General features: G+C 35.7%; 3 protein-coding genes across 3 annotated transcripts; all 3 read left to right on the top strand.

Moving 5' to 3' along the window:
- The first annotated feature begins 2,010 nt into the window (after positions 1 to 2,010).
- Positions 2,011 to 5,080, top strand: LOC103862214. Its single transcript, XM_009139915.3, has 11 exons — positions 2,011 to 2,259; positions 2,350 to 2,484; positions 2,871 to 3,144; positions 3,255 to 3,345; positions 3,447 to 3,571; positions 3,641 to 3,722; positions 3,796 to 3,913; positions 4,000 to 4,157; positions 4,246 to 4,360; positions 4,439 to 4,624; positions 4,709 to 5,080. Exons 2-11 carry the CDS (start codon positions 2,452 to 2,454, stop codon positions 4,844 to 4,846), a joined length of 1,320 nt encoding a protein of 439 aa, XP_009138163.1. The 5' UTR covers positions 2,011 to 2,259; positions 2,350 to 2,451; the 3' UTR covers positions 4,847 to 5,080.
- A 919-nt stretch (positions 5,081 to 5,999) lies between these two features.
- LOC103862284 (F-box protein At2g35280) lies at positions 6,000 to 6,671 on the top strand. The gene has a single exon (XM_009139980.1). The coding sequence runs from the start codon at positions 6,000 to 6,002 to the stop codon at positions 6,669 to 6,671; it is 672 nt and encodes a 223-aa protein (XP_009138228.1).
- Positions 6,672 to 10,702: 4,031 nt separating this feature from the next.
- Positions 10,703 to 15,486, top strand: LOC103862283. The gene has a single exon (XM_033287941.1). It carries the CDS (start codon positions 10,765 to 10,767, stop codon positions 13,588 to 13,590), a length of 2,826 nt encoding a protein of 941 aa, XP_033143832.1. The 5' UTR covers positions 10,703 to 10,764; the 3' UTR covers positions 13,591 to 15,486.
- The last annotated feature ends 2,513 nt before the right edge of the window (positions 15,487 to 17,999 follow it).

The raw sequence follows: 17,999 nt of genomic DNA, 5'->3' as shown, positions 1-17,999 counted from the left end.
AACGAATTATAATCAAAAGAATTGTATCTTCTGAATCTGAAGTTGAGAGTGACAACAAGTCGACAACAATAAACTTAGCAAGTCAGACAAAAAGAGTCGACCCTCCAACCAATGTGGTTCGAAAGAAGTCAGGAACAAACATGATGAACAAAGAACAGGTGGGAAGAAGAGGTATGATTCTGATGCTACCGAGCCTTAATCTGAGAATGAGAAACAACAGTTGCGCAGCTAATGACGACAAAATCAGAAAAGAAATGTGGACAATGTGGAATCGAGTCTTCTGAAGAACAAGTATGTGATTCAAGTGGCAAGAATGGCCTATAAAAGAGATGAAGAAGAAGCTGGGTGCAAGCATGACAAGGAAAGATATATAAGAGATTCCCGTAGAAAGAAAATTGCAAGAAACTCTGTTGATGGTTAGGTTAGGAATGAAAAAAAAAAGAGGAAGCTGAAGTATGAAAGTAACCAAATAGGAAATCACATAAGAAAGGAGGACGAGGAATACTCTCACCATAAGAGGGACATTTATGGAATCGATGGTGTATAGACATGGAACAGTCAAGAATGATGATGATGAGGGTGGCTATAATAAGCATACGATTGATAGGTTGGTAAAACGTGTATGACCTGAAACGAAGAGAAGAAACCCCCACTTACACATATTCTTTATTATGTTAGTCATACTACTCTTTTTTGGTGTTCTTATATGTAAACCTATTTAAAATAAAAAAAACAATTGTTGATTGAATCCCCATTAGAATTAATATATTATAAATAAAAAAAATATGAAAAATATAAAGCTAACAATGGAAAAATTGAGGTTTTGAAAAATAAATATAATTTTTTTATACAAAACAACAAAGCAATACAAATATAATAGTATAATAAATAAATTATAACAAATTTCAATATGTAATTCGCGTGTAAAATCATTGACCATGTATGAATAATATACATACTTGACATCATGTATATTATTCATTGCTCAACAAAGATGCCATTATTATTTTTATGTTTATGATTCACCAAGTAAAACCATTAACTACTTCAGACCAATATGTATAAGTTATACCCAACAATTACCAGCACACATTTTATGAAGAAATTGTACTCAGATACATGAAGTCTGTGTTGTAAAAGCTCAGGTCAAAAGAGATCATCAACAGAACGTTAATAAATAGAGAAACAAAATTTCTTGCTACTTTCCAAGTTCAAAATTTGTAAAACATTTAGTGATAAATAATGAAAGAATATCATATATTTATGTTTTTTCCATTTTTTGATAGATGACATTTTAGAAAAAAAAATTATGTTTTAAGTTACATGTCGTTTTTGTTTTTCAATATAAAATTTAGTAATTTTATGCAATATTTATATTACTTCGTATGTAGAAAGTAGAAACTGATAAAGACCATGTGCTAAAACCCCTTCTCTCTTAGAGTGAATATTATAGTTCATTTTGCATTTTTAGATCATCCCAATGCCTTTGATTATTGTGTATTTTGGATCACTATACAGAAATTCATATTAGATACTTTAAAAAAATTCATATTAGATATTTAGATTCACAGTTTAAGTTTCATTTTGGTAAATGTGCTTTATTTCTGAGTTTCATATATGTGAAACAAATCATTGAGCTTTGATTTAATGAGACTGTTGAGTTTTTAATCTATCAACTCTTCTGTGCCTTGAAACTTAAAGGTGGTCTTCTTCTGCTTGAAGTTTAGACACTAAGCCAACTGAGTAAAGAAAGAACTGAAGAAAGGCATCAGAAGAGCGAGTGCCATAAAGTCATTCTTTTGCTTCATTTAAGAGTTTCTTACAAATAATAGTTTTAAAACAACTAATATTTTTGAATTTTCTCTACAGATACTATATGCTATCAATCTTTATATATAAAAGACACTTTTAATCCCTCCTGAGTGTGCCAACAAGGATGCCAGCGCAACAATTCTTGATCTACTGTTGAGACACGTCAGCAACTCATCGTTTCATTAAAACGTGTATCAATTGTTACGGGCTTGACATTTGGGCTTCGTTATGTTTTCTTACGCGGCCCGACGACCTTAGTCTCCTGATGGAACCCTAATCAGACTCTACGCTCACCTTCGTGATCTCCGCTCCCCTACGTTCGGCGCATACGCGATTCATCATATGTAACGGTTCTTCAGTAATTAATGGTCTTAAATCGACTTTGATCGCCATCCCACTGCGAAGCTCTCTCCTGCGCCGCCCCTATGCTATATAAGGATCTTACCGGTACGTATCGCGTTACCTACGCTTTTATACTCTCGCGACCCATTCATACTCGAATCTGACCCCTCATCTTTCTCAATGGCCATGGCAAAGGTTTTCTTTTCCGATCTCAAGACTGGGCGGTGCTCATCCGTCGTGGAGGCTAGGCTGCTTCGGTTCTGGGAGGCTAGGAACGTTAAGCGTGGTGGAGAGCTAATGTGGATGGATCTGCTCATGGTTGATGTCAACGTAAGTTCCCCGTCTTGATTAAATCCGATCGCGTTTGTATAATATTTTTTAGAAATATTGATTTTCGTATGTTCTTTGTTATAGAAATATACGAGACTTACAGATCTGATCTGATATTGTATAGATGTAAAGTGATTATGTGTTTGACTACTATTTAATAGGAATGTTGATTTTCACGTATGTTCTTTGTTCAATAAATATACGGGTGTTACTGATCTGATCTAATATTATACATGAGCCGTTTTGTGATTTTTTTTTATATAGATTTGGTTTGGCATTGATCCTGCTGATTATTATCTAGATCTTGGTTTTTGATGATTATAGTACTGATGATCCGTTTGAGTTTATACCGTTGTATCACTGATATATTCTTTACTGTGTTTCAGTCGACTGTGATGCAAGTCACGATCAGTGCTGGTCGTCTCCCACAGTTCCGGGAAATACTCCGTGCCGGAACAATGTTTTCCGTGTCCGGTTTTGATGTCTCCAGATGCGCGCAGAATTTCCGGCTCACTGATTCATCTTTGATGATCCGGTTCAACGAGTCAACTTCATTCCAGGAGTTGACCGAACCTGACTCTCCCTTGCCAGATGAAGCATTCCGGTTCCGCAACCATTCGGAGCTGATTGGTCTTGCCAATACTAACACTCAGCTACCAGGTATGTTGATCACAACTGAAACGTCTTTAAATGTTGTTGATTCATTTAGTACATAGGGTTATGATCACTGACTTTGTAATAAAATAATACCGGTGTCGAATTTGATGTAGACATCATAGGTGAGATATTGAGTGTAAGGAGCACGGTTTGCGATCCTCCAGAGGAGAAGAATCGTGTAATGGTGACTCTGAAGCTGGATAGGTGACTGTCATTGTGACTTTGTTATTTATGTTGTCCATATATTAGTTCTGAACGTAATATGTGGATGTTTATGATGACAATTAATTTTCTGATATGTACAGCGATGAGACTGTCACTTTAAGCTTCTTTGACGCTCAGGCTGTTGCTTTCCATAAACAGCTTAAGACTATGAGGGTCGATCCAAAGGTCATGGTCATCACTAGCATAAATCCCAAGATTGTCGGAGGTATTGATTTTTGTGGTATCATTTAGTGTCATAGCACTTTAGTCTTGACAACTTTATTAATTCACGTAGGTCGTCTGTTTCTTAACGCTACGTCGGGAACACACGTGTATTTTGACAAGAAGACTAGAGCAGGGGATGCTCTATTCTACAAGTACGTTTGTCGTTTATTAGTCGTGTGTTTGTGCATTCGGTTGTTCTTAGACTTATCATTATATGCTGCATAGGTTGGTCGCCAGAGATACCGGTTTGCCGTCGGCCGCTCCACTGCTAAGGTCGTATGCGAAGGTGGAAACTATGACGATTGCTGACCTCAGCAGTTTCATCGTTTCTGCTGAATCTCAGGTATACTAGCTCTTGGGGATGATTTATATTTTTGATTTGTAATGTTAGTGTTTGCTTTATACATGAGTCTTATACATATGATGCAGGAGATTGATTTTCTGTGCACCGGGAAGGTTGTTCGTGTTGACACGGAAAAGGGGTGGTGTTATGTTGCTTGCTCCAAATGCAGTAAGAAGCTGCAGCGGACTGAGTCTGCATTCACGTGTGGAGTATGCAATAATCCACATGCTGTTGGGGCCCTTCGGTGAGTATCGTAGTCTTTATATATGAGGATTTAAAGACTACGATACTTCTTATGGGAACCTGACATTGCCTTTATTATCTTCATAAAGCTATCGTGTGGAGATGGCGATAGCTGATGATACTGCAGAAGGAACGTTCGTATGGTTCGATGGTGTATTAACGAAGCTGCATAGTATCCGAGCAAGTGAAGCTGCACAGATGCTGGTATGAATCATAACTTTTTACATTCGTGATGTCAAACGTTGAACTCATTCTTACTTGCCATCTTATTTTCTGTCAAAGGCTGAAGATGGTGTGAACCCTGAGGACACTAGGTTACCTCCGTTCATTGCAGACATGGAAGGAAGAACGTACACTTTCCAAGTGAGGGTCACTGCGTTCAACTTTACCGAGCATCACAAGACATTCACCATAACACGTATTGCTGAGGACCATGGTCGTCTGACGGAAGATGGCGTGGGGAGTGATGTAAGTTACATGTGTACCGTGATGTTGTAAACTAGCTGCATGCTGATTGCCTATACGTGTTTGTATTATAAAATCGATGTACAGGGAGATGGCGATGATGATGATGACAACCCGAACATCAAGACACCACCTGCTGCTGATGATCAAGGTGGAACCAGTAAGGCGCGTAAGAAGACTGACGCTGGGACGTCGAATGTGGTGAAGAAGGCACGTGCTGGTTAAGACTTATCACCGATCAATAATGCTTATGCATCTTTATTTGATTTCGCATATTTGAATTTTTCTATGTTGGATATTCCCCATGATATGGGCGCTTTAATTTAAGCTTTATTGCATTCCGGTTAATTCTTGATTATGAGGTGTTATCATTCCGGTAAGTCTATTATGTTGATGTGTTTAGGAATTAAAATAATATTTTCTGGCATTAGTTACATATCTATATAGTAGACTTTTACATTATACGTGTTAAAAATAAAATTAGAATTTTCTGACGTTGATTACGTATCAAAATTTGAAGTTTGGTTAGTCCGGTATACAATTAATATTGTCGTGTTCAACATTCTGGTTTAGATTATGGTTTCTTTGATACTGGTTTCGGTGCAGTTGTGTGAACCCTAATCGTTATAAATGGGCTGTTCTATAACCCTGCACAAACAGATGAATTTCCTTACGTGGTCTTATATGTATGTTAAGATTAATTTGTTTGATTACGGTTTTTTTGGTGACTATTAATAATAAAAACCTTACGGCACGTAATTATTTTCGCCATGTCAAATATTTTTTTTTTTTTTGAAACCCAAAATTTTGATTATAGAAGACCCATATAATTTTGTGGGTTAGATTCTCAGCTTAACACATACATAAACATCAAATACTTTTTGATAACACGTACATAGACGTCAAACTTTTTTTTCCCAAATCGAGTACAAAAATAAAAAGTAATTTTCATTGTAAAGGATCCATTTATTTTGCAAAATCTGGATATTTTATCTGCTCCCTTCCACACCTATACATTTAATAGTCATTCATTGGTATTTAGTGTAATTAATCCAATTTACTAAGCTATTGTAACGTAGTTATGCAGACTCTGGAATTACGTAAACAATTCGGCGAGGATATCTATATTATTTTACACTTATTATACACATACGCATAATAAGCATCCAAGCGCCTTGACGATTTACCTCACGCAGAATACGTTAGTAATAATTATTTATTACAATTTAATAATTAAAGTTATTAGAATGCGTAGTGGGTTATAAGGCGTTGAGACTAAATCTTCTATATAAGCAGAACAAGTCAGTGTACGTCTCCACTAAGAAAAACAAAAGCAAATACTTATAATCAGTATCAGTATAACTTCCTAAAGACATCAATGGAGCCATCCAAACGTTCCCTCTCACGTCTCGAGACCATGCCTGATGACATGCTGCGGCTCATAGTCTCCAAGGTCGGTGCTTCTTCCTCCATCGACTACTGTAACACAATGATGACATGCAAGAGTCTCAACTTCGGACTGAACGACCCATTGATTGCCAAGACACTCGACATCACCCCTTTGGTGGAACGACCCAATATCTCTTACGGGTATGGGAAGATGATGGAAAGTCTTTTGGCATCCAACAACCTTGATGCTCACTACGTTAAAGGTATGTGCGAGTATTTTGATTTTGATAATCCCGTTTTGGGACTCTATCACCTTCGTATCGCTTCTAAGGGGGCTCGCAAAGAGGCCAAGTACCTTTACGGTGTTCTTCTCATGGCCACGGGTATGATCAACAAGGGGAAGAAGATACTTTCGAAGTTGACTGACGCTATTGGTCTTGACTCCGTTGAGACGAGCTGGGAGAACGTCCAGGCATCATTGAGTCATCTTACCGTGGAAATGAAAGACGTGTACGTGGACTCCCTCATAAGCATGGAACCAGAACTCAATTGCCATCCACCGGGGGTCAACACAGTCTGCTTCAAATGTTACCCCGCCTACCTCATGACAGAGTTTTTCGAGATGGCCTTAGGGCTCAACCCAGCGTCTGCATCTGCTTGAGGAGCTTATCAGTACACGATGAAGGCGGTTGAACCAAAATCATGTTTTCATTTTCTTTTTAAAATTTCCATTTAAGCTATTATATGGAATCTCCTATCAGTTTTTTTTTTTTTTTTTATGTTTTCCTGTTATGTTGAGTTTATGCTCAAGAAATTCAGATTTCTGTTTTATTTAATGAAAAATCAAAAAAAAAAAGGGGTTAATTATCCAATAAAGAAAACAACTACACTCAACTTACACTGATATATAAATTGAATATTTCCATAAAAACAAATAAATTTAGAAAAATTCTGAAAAAAAAAACTACATAATTAACATATTAATCTATAGATATCCAAATCCAGACCAGGTAACTCGAACTGATAATTGCAGTTGCATGTATATAAGTTCGGTTGCGTCAGGCCCACGTAGATACGTATTGTCATTACCTACGTGCTACAAATTCGCATGCAATGCAATTGCGGCTACGACCCTAATCAAACACAAACGCACTCATCTACATCTTTCCCGCGTCATTCCATGGACCCAATTGAATTCCGCATGAAGGTATTACCAAGCAAATCCAAATTTTATTCCATCACCGTAATCGGTCCGGAAAACCCCAACTCCATTGTGTATAAAAAGGCCCAAACTGATCCAATAATACGGTAGGCCCATCTGGCCCATAAACAATTGATCAACATGAGTTTCCATTTTGTATCGAACGTATAACATATGCATAATGTGATAAATAATGGCGCAACTAAACATCATAAATATTCTAAAATAATTTTCCACAAAAAATATACAGTATATAGTGATTCCCAGGTTGAAAATCATATATGTTATTTGTTCCGGTGTTAGATAACGTAATTTGTGGTATATTTGTTTTTAATAAATTAATAGCTGCCACTGCATTTAGTCACTCAGCCAAATATGGAAACTAATTAACTACACATATTTCTGAATCAATTATTTGGTAACGGTCGATGAGATTCATATGGATGATCAATAGTGTTCAGAACCATTTTAGCCAAACCCTGATTACCCTAAGACCTGTTTGAAGCTATCCAGGTAATGATGAAGAAAACACGTAAAAGAGATTTAGATCCTGGTGCGAGTGATCCAAAGAGTAATAATGAAAGAAGCTTGGGTGCGTACGGAGGAACAGCATGCGACCGCGTGAGCATGAGAGTCTCAAGTACTGGTACACACAACGAATTTACATTGTTAACTGATGAAATTGGGTACGGGTTGTCACGATTTATAACATTGCCACTGTATACTTTTTCATCAGGTGATCAAATGGCAATCGAATCGCGATTAGCCCGACATGCACGAATGGCTATTCGGTCATCAAAACGGACTCAATCGACTTCAATTGGTTAGTAACTATTTAGTGTGACCAACGGTAGACCATGTTATCATCCTTCACCTGTATTAACTTAAAGATCGGACTTTCCGTAGCTAACACGCAACCCATGAAGAAACGCAGAGTTGGCAGACCAATGATCATCTCAGGTACATGTAGTGATCCAAAGTTTCATTAATATATATATATATATATATATATATATATATATATATATATATATATATATATAATCTAATAATTATAATCAACCCGAACAGCTTCTCCAACACCGGCATCTGTTCCAAGCGACGCTCATCCCCCCGACACCCCGTATGCAGTCTCATCTCGGATCGCCAGGCAACTACGGCTATCAATACGTAGACAGAAGAAAACAGCTAGATTGACTGCGTCGGCGTCCGCAACTGGTAACTATTTGGACATGCCTAGCTAATAGCAAGTTAAACCAGATATACTTACAGACATCCTTACGCTGACATTGTCCTACAGCGTCTTCATCAAACAGCTCGATAAATAACGCGCGGCGTCTACAACAAGCGGCTCAAGACTTAGACGTATGCTGAGTAAACTCTGTAATCGTTAGATAATATGGTCTTAACACAGAGACATAACTTGACTATTTTCATTTTGATTCAAGGTAAAAAAGGCCACAAGCCATGTGACAAATGGGATATAGTCTCATGTCCATCGTGTGGAGCCTTACTATGGAATGCAGAAGCAACTGGTGTACAGACGAGCAGAGATGCAAAACAATTTAGTCTATGTTGCCAGAGAGGTCGAGTGAGGCTTCCACCGGTCCGAGAACCACCATCTCCATTGCTCGAGCTCCTAGAGTCGCCAAAATTTAGACCCCACATCAGAGTTGCAAACAGTTTGCTTGCTTTCACATCCATGGGCGCACAAGTCGATCATAGCGTTACTGGGACGCCTGGACCTTTTACATTTCGGGTTCATGGCCAGATCATTCATAGAATTGGTTCTATGCTACCTGAAGATGGTAACGATCCCGAGTATCTGCAGCTCTATATTTTCGACACTGATAATGAGCTAGAAAACCGAAAGAGGTCTTTTACAAAAGGTTCATCTACGCTGGCAGTGGAGGATACAGTCATCGCCCAGTTGATTGAGATGCTAGATACTAATAACCACCTAGCCAAGACTTTCAGGCACGCGCGCGACCGTTTTCGATCGACCGGTAAAATTGAATTCAGTATCACATTGGTCAGCCAACCAAATAGAGGTCGTCAATACGATCTTCCTACAGCGAGTGAGATTGGTGGACTAATAATAGGTGATTTGTCTGCGACCTCAGTAGGAAGAGATATTGTGGTTGAGCTCAAATCATCTGCGCTACAAAGAATAGGTGATCTACACCCGTTATTGATGAGTCTTCAGTATCCATTATTGTTTCCGTACGGAGAAACTGGTTACCATGAGAGACTGCCATATAAGGGGCCTGAAGCATCCACCGTGAGAAGAGAATACATGACGATGCGAGAGTTCTATGCTTACCAGATACAAACTAGGCCTTCAGAAGGAATGACAATTATTAAGGGTGGAAGATTGCTGCACCAGTACATTGTTGACGCGTATGTGGCTGTAGAGACGGAGCGTCTGCGATTTCTCAGTCTAAATCAGAAAAAGCTGCGAGCAGACCTGTATAACAATGTCTGTGATGCTGTTGAGACCGGCGATGCAGATGCTACACAAGTTGGTAAGAAGATCATCCTCCCTTCATCATTCACCGCCGGACCCCGGTACATGTCTGAAAAGTATCAAGACGCGATGGCAATATGCCGTTGGTATGGGAATCCTCATCTCTTTATAACCGTCACCGCGAATCCTAATTGGGTGGAACTCAGTAATCATCTTGATGCGTATGGAGGTGACTCCGCTAATAACCGACCTGACCTTGAATGTCGAATTTTCAAAATAAAGCTTGATGAGATGATGGCAGACTTCAAAAAGGGAGAATTCTTCCCCAAGCTAGACGCAGGTAAAGATCCTACTATTTTCATTATGTTACCCACCCATAAAAGAATGTTATTTAATTATTTTCAATTCACATCTGCATTATTCAAAGTAAGTTTGTAATTAATACAATTTACTATATTATAAAGTACTAAGGATTTCAAAAGTTAGTTTGAGTGCTGAGACAATCACTAAGCTATGTATATATATATAGATATATATAAATATAATTCAACAAACATTTTATATTTGTAAAACCATAAAGTTTAAGACCACAACATAGAGCGGGAATAATAGTCAAAATAATACAGGTTCTCAGGAAAAAGAAACAGAAAATATAAGAAAATACTAAAACTATACACTACCAAGATGCTAAATCAAATACAAATAATTCGGTATGTAGGAGTATATATATCACACTATGGATATATTTGGTGGAAAATAATAGGAGTAAAATTCGAATGCCCGGCCACTTCATCTCTATTGCTAATCTTCCTCCCAAGCCTCGATAATTAGATGCATATAGAATTCGATACATTTTCCCGCCTACGGGTTGTTAGCTTTGTTATCTCTTTTGCTACGTTTGAATACCAGCACATATTTTGATAGTAATTAATTATATCGGAATGATTTCTTATATATGTTATCATCTAATATACGTCTTCCATCATTATTGTAGCTGTCTACACCATTGAGTTTCAGAAACGAGGTTTGCCCCATGCCCATATATTACTATGGTTGAAAGGAATAAAGAAGGAAGTAACCGCTGCGATGATTGATGAATACATCTCAGCTGAGTTTCCCGATAGAGAAGTTGATAAAGAGGGGTTTGAACTGGTAGAGCGGCATATGATTCATGGCCCGTGTGGTAAGTTGCGACCCAAATCGCCATGCATGGAAAAGGGAGAGTGTACTAAGAGTTTTCCTAAACCTTCTTCGGATCAAACAAGAATTGACAAATATGGATTTGTTGTTTATAGAAGGAGAGCTGGTACTGGAGATTTTGTAATCAAGGGTGATATCGAGGTGGATAATCGTTTCGTTGTGCCTCATAATCTTAGTCTGCTGAAAAAATACCAAGCCCACATCAACGTTGAATGGTGTTGCAGAACCAGTGCAATAAAATATCTTTTCAAATACATAACGAAAGGCGTTGATAGAGCAACCGTGGTTATACACAAGAACGAGCCAGACACGACTAATGAGATCAACAATTTTCTGGAGTGTCGGTACATATCAGCCTGCGAAGGTTCATGGAGGTTGTTCGCTTTTCCCATACACTATAATCAGCCCAATGTTGTGAAGCTTCCCGTACATCTACCAGGTCAGCATGTGATGGTGTTTGACGAAACTTCTGACTTATCAAAGGTGGTATACCGAGAAAATATTGATAAGTCAATGTTAACAGCGTTTTTTGAGGCATGCGACACGTATGAAGAAGCTAGGGAGCTGACATATGTTGAATTTCCTTCAAGGTTTGTTTACCATTCTAACGACAAGGTATGGACACCCAGGCTGCAAGGGGAAGCTATTGGGAGAGTCGTGTATGTCAGTCCAGCATCTGGTGATAGATACTTCTTAAGGATGCTGCTAAATGTTGTTAAAGGTCCTAGAGGTTATGACGTGTTATACACGGTAGGAGATGTGGTTTATAAGAAATTCAAAGAAGCGTGCTATGCACGAGGATTGCTTGATGATGATAAAGAGTGGCATGAAGCAATAGAGGAGCCATCTTCATGGGCCACCGGACGGCAGCTGAGAAGGTTGTTTGTGCTTATCTTGGTTTATTGTCAAGTTGTAGACCCACTCAAGCTTTGGGAGCATACTTGGATGTTTCTAGCAGAGGACATACTGTACATGAAACGAAAGGAGTTTCGATTTCCAGGACTCGACTTACAAGATGAGCAGTTAAAGCAGTATACACTGCTCGAGGTTGAAAAACATTTAAAAGAGCATAACCAGTCTCTAGCAGACTATGATGAGTTGCCTCGGCCAGACAATTCAATACTATCAGAGGTAAACAACCAAGTTTTGCGGCAGGAGCTGATGTATGACGTTGAAAAGGAGAAGGAGACGCATAGGGTATTGTTCTCAGCGATGAATATTGATCAGCAGAAAGTATATGCTGCTATTCTGAAGTCAGTAGACGAACGGTTGGGCCAGTTAATTTTTGTCTCAGGTGCAGGAGGAACAGGAAAGACATACCTATACAGAACTATTATCGCAAGGCTTAGGTCAGTTGGAAAAGTAGTTATACCGGTTGCTACAGCTGGCATCGCAGCGTTGCTGCTCCCGGGAGGAAGGACAGCTCACTCTCGGTTCAAACTACCTCTGAATCTAGATGATCGTTCAATGTGTGAAATTCACAAAGGGTCGAGTTTAGCTGCATTGATATCCAAGGCAGATCTAATAATATGGGACGAAGCTCCGATGGCACACCGGCACGCTTTTGAAACCTTGGATCGTTCCTTCAGAGATTTGTTAACGCATGAGAATCCAGAAGCTAGCACACAGCCCTTTGGTGGCAAAACGGTGCTTCTCGGCGGGGATTTCCGACAGATTTTGCCAGTTATTCCACACGGAAAAAGGCCAGACACTGTACTCGCATCCATCAGCAAATCATATCTATGGAAAATGGCCCGAGTATTCACCTTATCCATCAACATGCGGCTGCGGCAAGAAGATAAGGACTTCGCAAAATGGATTCTACAAGTCGGAGATGGGGAAGCTGACGCCTTGCCGTCGAATAAACCAAAACATGAGGAAGGGAATCAGATTATTGTGGACAAAAGGTTCTTGATATCTCGCTCAGAGACACCACACGAAGCTTTGGCGCATGCTGCATATCCTAACTTCCTCCAAAACTACCGGGATAAGGACTACCTAAAAGAGAGGGCTGTGCTGACACCTACCAATAATACCGTACATGAGGTGAACGCTTATCTCCTCTCTAAGATCCCATCACAGGCTAGAGAGTATTTGAGTTCCGATTCAGTGGAGTTAGAAGCTACGCCAGACGATGATTGGACCACCCACTACCCGTCAGAGTACCTCAACTCACTTGAGTTTCCGGGCCTCCCTAACCACAGATTGTGCCTCAAAGTTGGAGCTCCGGTGATGATGCTGCGCAATCTTAATCAGGATCAAGGTCTGTGCAATGGTACAAGAATGGTGGTTACTCGCCTAGGTAACAGGGTTGTTAAAGCGAGAATTATGACTGGGACAGATGTTGGAGAAGAAGTTTTGATCCCTAGGATACAACTTAGTCCCACTGATACCATGCATCCCTTCACCTTTAATCGAAGACAATTCCCGATCAGACTGTGCTACGCCATGACGATCAACAAGAGCCAGGGCCAAAGCCTAAACCAAGTTGCTTTATATCTTCCTCGCCCTGTTTTTACTCATGGTCAGTTATACGTTGCCATGTCTCGAGTAACAACTCCGAATGGGCTTAAGATTTTAGACGAGACTTCCGACATGGACGGTGAAGACGGAGTTACTAATATTGTATACAAAGAAATCTTTAAAGACGTCCGGATGACCGAGGTTAGAGCTACACATTTACTTTATACATTTTTATATACCCGAGTTTGATTGCAGTGAATAATTGTCGTAATTTCATTGCATATCGGACGACTCATTTATCTCAGTGAACGGGGAGACACAGCGTAAGCATCGAAGTGGACAAGTTATTCTGCTATCTCAATCTTATTCTTAAAATTTTAATAACAGTTTAATCTCATGGCATACAGTCATTTAGTATGTGACCTTCTTACACTTACTCAAAACATCGTCACAACCTAATGTTTATCCTATATCCTCTGATTTGGGTTTATATGCTTGCAGTTAATTTTTTCTCTTCATATAAATATAGTAAAATTAATAGTTCAAGCTATACTAATACAAAAATCTATTCCAAACCACAACATTTTAGTTTACCATGAAAAAAGATTAGTTCAAACAATAAATAATAATAGAGTAGAAAAACAATTAGATTATTTCAAACAATAAAACAATAATAGAGTAGAAAAAAACAATCTTAATCAAATAAATACACATCAAAAATAAAACTAAATAAAATATAGAAGAACAGTATCACATCATGTAGTTACTCTGAAAACTTTAAATCAACAACATAAAAATATTTAATAACAGCCGTGAAAGACAACATTGGTAGGGAACCAAGATATAAAAAAATCTTTCCTTAAAAATTTGTGATCAGTGATTTAACTTTATTTTGTTATAACAAGAAATAAATGATTATAAAATCATATGGAAATAAAATCTCATTTAATAGACCATATAATTAAATAATAGACCATATAAAAATACTTAAATATCTTAATTTAGAAATTGCATAACAAGTATTGAAACCTACAGTTAATTCCGAATTTGTATTAATTTTTAAAAAGAAAAATGTCAAAGTACATATCATATGATATGCATTATCATATGACATCCAAATACAACTATAATATAGAATTTTAACCACACTACGTAATTTGTTAATAACTATTTTGTTCAAGAAAATAACAATATTATGCAAATACGATTATGACCATTTTCCAAAATTGATTATTTATATATATATATATTTGAAAATATAGGTGGTACAAGTAAATCAAAATATATGTAGGACAGGTTGAAGAAAAAAATTCAAAAAAATAAATGTTCTAAAACCCTTAAAATTATGAAATTATTGTTTCCAAAGCCAAAGTAAAACTTTATTTGTGTATTTTTAACAATTATTGTACATTAAACATAAATAAGAAAGGTCAGAAAATATTCAGACCATTATATTTTAATAATACCCTACGGCATATATTTTTATAACACACATATATAAAACTATAAATACCATACATATAACAAAAATTATAAGAAATTCCCGGGATTTGTTAATATAAAAAACATAGTATATGTTCATTTGTTATTCCTTTGCCCATACTCTAATAATCTAAGTTTCATGTATCTACCTATTACTTAACAACATATAACAAAACTCGGACAAACCATCAAACTCCCGAGCACCCCTCCCTCCGATAACCATAATAGCATGAAACCTATGAACAACCAAAGTTTATTATACTTATAATTTTAGTTTCAAGATTATTTTATAATTCACAACCCGCCCGTAGGGCGGGCCGATCCTAGTAAAAAATAAAGAAATTGTTGCAAAATATTAATATGATCTAGGATATTTTGTTCCAAATTTTTTTCTCGCATGACAAAGAAAATAATGACATGATTCTTACGACTCATTCTTATCACCATTATATTTCAGTCACTATTATATTTCAGTCACTGTGATATTAATTGTTCCTAATTCAACCACTTTCTAAAGAAAGATAAAAATTAATCCATATAGATACTCAAATTATATAATGAAAACCAAAGGATCAATGCAGAAGTGTATAATTTTTTAAAACTCAATTATTCCGAAGTTTAAATTAGTTATCAATTTAACAGTTGTTTTCATAAGAACCTAAATCAATCATAATAAGAAATTTTGAGTTCTAATTATCTTAAATTTGTCTGACATGAATAGTTTAAATATTTTGTATTTATCTGAGGATTTTTATTTCTATAATTGATCCAATTATATATATACATTCAAATAAAAATGTCAAAACCTTAATAAATTAAATTTGTAAAACAACCCGGGCGTAGCCCGGGAAAAGCTCTAGTTTAATTAAAAAAAATAAATTATACTCCCTCCATTTTATAATAAATGTCGTTTTAGGTTTGTGCACGCAGATTAAGAAAATAATTAATTTTATATATTTTCTATATAAAAACACAATTACATATACATTTTCAACCATATTTCAACTAATAAAAAATAAATTTTTGAATAAGTTTAATAAATTTTTGCATTAAAAGTCGAAAACGACATTTATTTTGTAACGAAAATATTTTTCTACAATGACAATTAATACGAAAGCGGGAGTAGTATAATAATTTTGTCCTTAAATTTTGCGCCGCGGCCTCTACAAACTGCGGAAAAACAAAGACACATCTTTGGGTAATTTGAAAATGTAGGATGTCTTTGTATTACTTACCTTTTACCTTGTTCAACATCTTTTAATCCTTTTTTTATAATTTGAGGTGCATCTATACTATACTAAAAGGGGGATATAAGCCCCTCTTAGAGTGTCCACGTAGGCACAAAAAATCGTCCAATCAGAGAATCCGAAGTTGCCATGTCATCTCATTTATTTTTTCGTAAAAAATGAAAAAACAATGCAAAGGAAAAGATCGAACCCGGGTTAGTATGACATAAATATATGGCATATACCACTAAGCTATTGAAACTTTCTTGGACACATATACAAGAATTACTAAATATGTAATCACAAACTCTTATGTACATTTACAATAATATGGATTCAACTTTCAAGACTCCGATACTTTGTTTTGTAAAATAAACAAAAGTAAGTGACTAAGCTAATATATTATTTGAAAGTGTGAGAACATTGACAAATATGAAAAAACATAGATTTTTGTTTTCGTGACAAAGTTAAGAATTTTGTAAAAGTAAGTTTAACATATAAATTTCCGTGACAAATATGAAAAAACATAGATTTTGTACAATTTTAACAAAAGAACTCAAAACATAGTTCTCTAATGTCTTAATAAAATATTATTTAAGGGTGCAATAATTAAATATATCAATTCACTAAATTTTGTAATTTATAGACAAAACAATAACACAACAAATTTTGAAACATTTGTTTAACCTATCGATTTATTTTCATGAGAATCCAACTAAACAAGATAAAAAAACAATTAGATTTATTTAATTACAATTTTATTCAATTTTGAATAATTTCAAATTGTACTAATGTATCTTTTTGAAGTTACAAAAAAATAATGTTCTTTCTTTATTACACTAGCATTATATATAGATTCCATATACACAAATAAATATAATATAACAACATAAGCTTGCTTTCCCCGATTCATATGAAAACTTTTTAAGTTATCCACCAAACCAAATTAATTAAATCAATCAAATTGTTAGAATACAAAAAATTAATATATAATTTTATTTTAAATTAAATTAATAAAAAGTGTATTTTCATTAAAAACAAAATAATAAATAAGTAAAACTGATTTGATGGTAATTTTATGACATATATATATATATATATATATATATATATATATATATATATATATATATATATATATATAAATATATATATATATATATATATATATATATATATTATGTGAAAGAAATATAAGCTTAACATGGAAAAAAATCTTAAATACAAAAAACTCTAAAATTAACAAAAAAACTAATAAAAATTAAACTATGATATCAATTGAAAGCTTCTTAGACAATATTAATAAAATATTTAAGCGCTAATTAGACAAATTTGATTTTTTTGCCAGCCAAAAGTTTATTATAATTAGCATCAGTTATTTCAAGATATTTAAGAAAGGATAGACTTAAATGATATATGAACTATGAATGGTAGAGCTCACTTAGATAACACATTTGCACATCATTTCCAGTTTTTTTTTATGCATAGATTCAATTTATTCAGAGCAGTTATTCCACAAAGAGATCGTATGAGATATTATTTTGATATTCAGATTTGTTTCTTGACTGTTAAGAAGATTGATAACTGTAAAAATATCACCTTCGAATATTATATGTCTATAACCGAATCCCCAACATGAGACAACTTAGTTTAAAAAGTAAATAATTTCATTTTTCTTATCTATACTATACTAAAAGGGAGATATAAGCTCCCCTTAGAGTGTCCACGTAGGCACAAAAAATCGTCCAATCAGAAAGTTCGAAGTTGCCACGTCATCACATTTATTTTTGTAAAAAATGAAAAAACAATGCAATGGTAAGGATCGAACCCGGGTTAGTATGACATAAATATATGGCAGATACCACTAAGCCATTGAAACTTTCTTGGACACATATACAAGAATCACTAAATATGTAATCACACTCTTATGTACATTTACAATAATATGGA

The sequence above is a fragment of the Brassica rapa genome, chromosome A03, assembly GCF_000309985.2.
Source record: "Brassica rapa cultivar Chiifu-401-42 chromosome A03, CAAS_Brap_v3.01, whole genome shotgun sequence".
NCBI classification, from domain to species: domain Eukaryota; kingdom Viridiplantae; phylum Streptophyta; class Magnoliopsida; order Brassicales; family Brassicaceae; genus Brassica; species Brassica rapa.
The sequence above is the reverse complement of the archived record's forward strand: the minus strand, read 5'-3'. Positions and strand labels throughout refer to the sequence as shown.